This window comes from Babylonia areolata, chromosome 4 (genome assembly GCF_041734735.1).
Source record: "Babylonia areolata isolate BAREFJ2019XMU chromosome 4, ASM4173473v1, whole genome shotgun sequence".
NCBI classification, from domain to species: domain Eukaryota; kingdom Metazoa; phylum Mollusca; class Gastropoda; order Neogastropoda; family Buccinidae; genus Babylonia; species Babylonia areolata.
Window position 1 is genome coordinate 18394744 of NC_134879.1, and position 6138 is coordinate 18400881.

The window sequence follows — 6138 nt, forward strand, 5'->3', positions numbered from 1 at the left end:
TAACTGTCATTATTCTTGATGCTGTGTTCACATTCAAAGATATTTGTTCATAGATGTGACTTGCATGACCTGAAAATGATCATTAAATTTTCAAAAGACAGTTCATTTCTTGTTGAATGCTGTGTGAGTTTTGAACATAATTATATGATTGTGTTAGTCTTGTTTCACATGTTTTAATACGTCTGCAGTAATTTTTCCAATCTCCAAAGTCAACAGATATGCAGACCTACTTGTGACTGAACCCACTTTGTGTGTATATGCATGAAAAAGATCAAATACGTAAATTAATCCATGTCAGCAATCAGTGGCTTGTGAAAACACAAACTTACCCAGCATGCACACACCCTAAAACAGAGTGTTGTTTCCTACAAATATAAAACTGAAATGGCATAGACCCTGCTCCTCAAACTGTTCAAATTCATGCACAATCACATGAACCACACACGCTCACACACTGAACATCAACACATCACAAACATGCATTCTGGAATGCAGAATTGCTTATACTTTCCACCCATATGGCCCGAACAATGCCTGAGAAATGGTGGTGGGGGAGGGGGTGGGGGGGTGTGGCAGGAAGCCAAACACGGGGTTCTGGGCCTGAGGCTGGCTCCAACCCAGAGTTGAGTTCAAATGGGTTCAAATAGGAAGACTGTGATCACAGTACATCATCATCCTCTTCATGGAAGCATCATTGGGAGTGCTGCCAGACTGTTATGGTATCATTTAACCTGTTATGCACAGCTACAGATTCCATCATGTGATCATATCTTCATGCATTCATAGTACTAGCACAATTATATGTCATGTTCTCCTTCATTTTGCGAATCAACAATTAGAATAGACAGAGCCAACAGAAACATAATATAAATAGCTTGCCTATAAATACAAAGGTAACGATAATAACTGTTGAATGAATACAGTGATCTGTCTTTCAAAACACATACACATGCACGATGACCAGGTTAATGTTAATCTCATAAGTGCACTTACCTGCCTATCAAATTCTGTTTCTATGGTAAATGCACGATGAAAGACCAGATCACAGAATGTTTTTTTAAATTGTTTACCAGAATACCAATGTAAAGGTTTAAGACTCTCTGAGCATTTTTGTCTAATGTGTGTGTGTGTGTGTGTGTGTGTGTGTGCATGTGTGTGGACTGTGATGAGTTTACCCAACTTTTCTTCCCCCCCTTGGTAATCAATTCTGGAAACTACAACAGCTAACCTCAAACTACAGGCCATAAAAGTCATCAAGAACACAGGGATTATACAAGAACAACAAAAACTCTTCTCTCATGTTCACTTGCCATCACAGCCATAAGAATGACCACATGTCTGACTAGTTACATAAAGAACACAACTAAGGTGGCAGTTTTCATTGGTGAAAAAGGCAAGAACTTTGAAGGCTTCTGAAACTGAACACTCATGAAAGACTTAGGAAAAACACATTCTATTTGACAGGCATAGATACAGTTACAAAGAAAAGAACAACAGCAGCACATTTCCACAAGTACAAAAACCATAGATACAAATCAAAACAACATAAACATGCTTTTGCATGTATACAAACTGCGTATTCAAACAGTCTCCCATCAATGTAAAAATTTTAAACTTCCACAACCAAAATCAATCAGTTCTCTCTCACATGCTTCAAGTTCAACCATTCTGTTATTACGGAAGAAGAAAAAGTAAATAAAATAAATATAAACGACACACACACATCACACAAGACTGACATCAGCATTCGATCCCAAACTTGTCAAAGTTTCTCATGATGATCCCCAGCCGTAGATGCACTGTGCCCATGGCAACGGTGTGCAGTCGATAGCGGTCTGCACCGTTGTATATCAGGTCTGGGTTTTTCAGCTGAGGACTGCCACCCAGGAAATACTGCGACATGGTTTCCATGAAGGAGCCCACGGGTCTCCAGGTGGGGCAGTCCATCACGTGTGTGCCCGGGGAGGTGGGGATGTGGCAGAAGCCATAACCGTACAGTTCATGACGACCAAACTGGTCCTGGTGCCACACTTGGAAGTGGATTCTTGGCCAGCCTACAAAACGGAGCAAAACAATGAGCGATTAAAAATGGCAAGTTATCAGGAAGTGGCACAGTTCATGGCATAGCGTTTTCTACACCAACCTGCGAAACAGAGCAAAGTATGAGCAGTGAAAAATGGCAGGTAACTGGGATGCAGCAGAGTACAGATCATAACAAAGTGTATTCTTGGCCACCTGCAAAGCAGTGCAGAGAAATGAGTGGTGAAAAATGGCAGTTTATTCCTTTCATCCCTTTGTGTCAGTGAAAAGGCAGCAAAAATCAGGAGTTCATGATAGATATTTAACAAAACTGAATGCTCAATGAATCAAAGAAGGAAAGCTGACCATTTTTGGACATTTTCAGGTACTCTAATGCTATCGAGATGCGGGCAGCACACTTGGTGCAATTTCCATGTCATGCATGTTCACACAAGACAGTCAATCACTGCCACTTTTGTAACAAAAAAAAATCTTTTTTTTTACATCAACTGGCCAACAGTTAACAGTATTTGATTTTCTGTCAATGTTAAGAACAAACCTTTTACCCAGTGTTTCATGTTTGAATCAATTGAATACAACATATGGACACAATTATCTGAAGACAACATGGCCAGTAAGTAAAAAAACAACAACAAAAAACAACTAAAAACCCAACTTTGTTAACATTCTATTCCTTTCCTGTACATTACCAAATCTGGTGATTCAGAGTAAGAATCATTCTATTCTTAATGCGAATTCAGCTGTGTAACATTATTTCAAATGCTTCTTTGAGAGAAACAACTGTGTCACCAATTCTCCAGACAAAGTTTTTTCTGGCACAGGAAATACAACTGTATGCAGCATTTTGCTAAGGCTGTCTGGGTTACAGAGTACCACAGCACAGCATTCAAAAAGAGGTCTACAGATATGAAATAAAAGAGAGAAGAAAAAAAAAGCAGGAAAGAATATATCAAATGCCAATATAGAACTCTGTATTTGACAGAAATACCACCACCCATATTTATAGATATGTACTGATGACCCGAGCCATATGCAATAGAGAAAGCCTGTTACCACTTGCCCTGTAATCCTTTTGTGGCGAAGTGGATGTCGATGGGGTGTGCAAAGAAGGCCGCCTCATGGTTCTGGGGATGGTCCACCTGTGTCTGGCCCTCACGCAGCCCTGCCAGAACCTTCCACGCCCCTCCTGCAAGTCACGGTCATCACAAAGAGCTTATCCAAACCAGTCAATAAAAGAAATTAATGTACACCTGTGTGTATTTATACATGTCTATGTATTTCTCTATCTGTTTATCTATTATCTATATGTCTCTCTCTCTTTTAACATGAGGCATACAATTCTTGAGGAAAATAGGATGTCAGCTGACCCTGACTAATGTTGATGAAGGTATTAATTATGATGACAACTACAACCATCACAATCACAAAACCATAATTTAATTATCATAATAATCAGGTGGTCTATAACCACAAATAACTTGGATAAATAAACAGATGTGTTATCGAATAATCATATTACTGATGCTCATTTGCAGAGACAGCATCTGCTCTGATTGTTAAAAAAAAAGTTAATATAAAATAAAGGAAAAAAGTTTCAACAAATAAACACACAAACATAAAACACTCACTGATAATCTGTAAATTTCGGCCATTTTCTTCTTTTATATATATATGTTTCATTGTTTGTTTGGGACATATATATTACACATTCAGTAAGATACTTATCTGTCAAAAAAAAGAAGAAAAAAAAGGAATACAGCCAGAGAAATGTGTCTGAATGTTTTACATAAAACGTCTGCTGAAAAAACAATTTATAGTCAACCACAAACAAGTAATTCAAGTTTATGGATCACATGAATCTCTTCTTTAAAATCACAGGCAAGGTATCATTGATATTAAATTTAAAAAAAAAAAAAAAAAAAAAAGAAAGAAAGAAAAAAGAAAAAAAAAGGACAGGAGGGAAAGAGATGAACACAGAAAAAAATAAAAACAGGATTGAAGAGAAACAGCATACTACTTTCCAATGACATATTCAAAACCTTTTTATTTTTCAAGTAAATAAATGAAGGGAAAGAGATGAATTTCATGAAAGAACTGCATTAACCTTCAAGTATGAGAGTGAATCACTGAATGTCTCAAATGCATGACAGAAACTTGTCAACGAAAATTAGTTCTTAAATAAAAACAAACAAAAACAATAAAGCATACACACGAACAAAAACTGGACAGTAAAAGAGATGGTTTGACTAACCTGTGTGGATGCCCCACTTGCAGAACAGATTGTGGTCAGGAAAACCAGAGGCACCCACAATCTGTCCTATAACATGGACTTCTGCCATCCTGAAAAATTATTCTATTGCCCATTTAATTTATCAATTAATTGTATTAATACTTCACTTAATAATTACCTGCATTTTTCAAAAAACTAAAATAAACTTGGGACGGGGATGGGGGGTGGGGGGGGGGGGGGGGGGGGGTGCGTATTCTAAGTGTACACATGACTGACTTTAATAATATTAATTTCATCTGTGAAACTAAACTTAACTCACTGCACTAAGGAAAAGTGAATAAAATATGAGGTAGGTCAATCCACTGTGTGTCTGGAATTCATCAACTTCTGTCAAAGCCTCATGTGACTGATACAGATCAAGCTAATTCTGCAACGAGGAGCATGGACGGGATATTAGACTAAAAAAATGTTTCATCCATGATTATAAAAATCATTTAACTTGTCATTGCTGGAATGACAAAACAAACAAGGCACTGTGTACATGGTTTGAATGCTCAATTAAATTCAAACAAAAAAAGTTTCTGAGTTGTAGAAAAAAAGTTTCCAAATACTTATGCTCTCAATATAAACATTTGCTGAACTGGTTCACAGAATGTCTAAAACAATTTGAAGAATAATCAAACAGAAATCAGATGATAAAAATGGTCTCTTCTCAGCAGTAACAGAAACAGTAGCAGTGGAGGTATGGGGAACGGGGGAGGGGGGGGGAGGAGGAAGAGGGCGGTCTTGACTTACTTTAAAAACACCACCACCACCACTTTGGTTCAGATTTTTTTCAGCCTTGCTTTCATTAATTGCGGCTTCTGCCTATATTTTCCACCTTTTTTTTTTGCGACCTGTGTTGGACTGGGTATGTGTGTGTGTGCGTGTGTACATTGTGTGTATGTGTGTGTGTGGAGAGGGGGGTATGGGGGTCCGGGTATGGGTATATACCCTGTAAGTCAGTCTTACCGAGGCAATAAGTATCTGTCTCTGAAGCAGCTGAACACTCGAATTTCTGGCACTTACCGCCCGAAGACAAGCAGACAACATTGACTCCAGGCTCAAGCGACACAACAGGCCTTTGTTCTGAAATTGAAGTTGACGCCATTCAAAGTTTTTACAATTTGGGAATAGAGTTCATTTACAGTGTGTGTGTGTGTGTGTGTGTGTGTGTGTGTGCAGACACTACAGTGCCAATGCCTGTCTCCTGCCCCTGTGTTCACTTTGTGTGTGTGTGTGTGTGTGTGTGTACGCACTTGCTACCTATTTAATAATAATAATAATAATGGATACTTATATAGCACACTATCCAGAAATCTGCTCTAGGTGCTTTACAAAAACGCTTTGTTAACATAAAACATTACATCTATGTTACATACACACACCAAAATATGACTACACACACACACACACACACACACACATGCGTGTGCGCGCACACACACACACACACACACTGCATACATACATTTTAACAATACATGTGTATCTAACAGCTACCCTAACACATACACACACATAGGCAGGCACAAACTTACATAAACACACTGAATGAATGAGTTGTGTCAGGTGGATTTTTTTCTGTTGACCTGCTATTGGGCAAGCATGGTTTTCAGACTATGATCCGTTGATGGTCCTTCCATTTCTGAACATGTTTGGGACAGAGCTGTAATGGGACCAAGAGTTACTTTTGGATTGTCTGTCCTTTTCAACCTTCCAATCAAACATGCATGATTATGTGCAGAGCACCATTGAGAACCACTGATGTACGAATTAAGCAGCCCCTGGAAAAGATTTTTGAAAGGTCACCTTCATGGCAGTGTTCA

General features: G+C 38.4%; 1 protein-coding gene across 2 annotated transcripts; it reads right to left on the reverse strand.

The window, feature by feature from the left end:
- Positions 1-498: 498 nt before the first annotated feature.
- Positions 499-5399, reverse strand: LOC143281589 (B9 domain-containing protein 2-like). Of its 2 annotated transcripts, none has more exons than XM_076586827.1 (4): positions 5339-5399; positions 4292-4380; positions 3101-3226; positions 499-2054 (listed from the first exon to the last, which is right to left on the reverse strand). In XM_076586827.1, the coding sequence occupies exons 2-4, from the start codon at positions 4377-4379 to the stop codon at positions 1741-1743; spliced, it is 528 nt and encodes a 175-aa protein (XP_076442942.1). In that variant the 5' UTR covers position 4380; positions 5339-5399; the 3' UTR covers positions 499-1740. The 2 variants fall into 2 exon arrangements, with proteins under 2 accessions (XP_076442942.1, XP_076442941.1); XM_076586826.1 differs by having other exon boundaries at positions 5282-5372.
- Positions 5400-6138: the final 739 nt, after the last annotated feature.

Bases quoted from the DNA above. Each gene is read 5' to 3' on its own strand.
- LOC143281589 (XM_076586827.1), bottom strand. From the start codon at position 4,379: ATGGCAGAAGTCCATGTTATAGGACAGATTGTGGGTGCCTCTGGTTTT. The intron at 3,227-4,291 runs GTTAGTCAAACC...CGTGACTTGCAG, and splicing joins CAAGTGGGGCATCCACACAG to GAGGGGCGTGGAAGGTTCTG. The intron at 2,055-3,100 runs GCAAGTGGTAAC...TCCGTTTTGTAG, and splicing joins CGCCACAAAAGGATTACAGG to GCTGGCCAAGAATCCACTTC.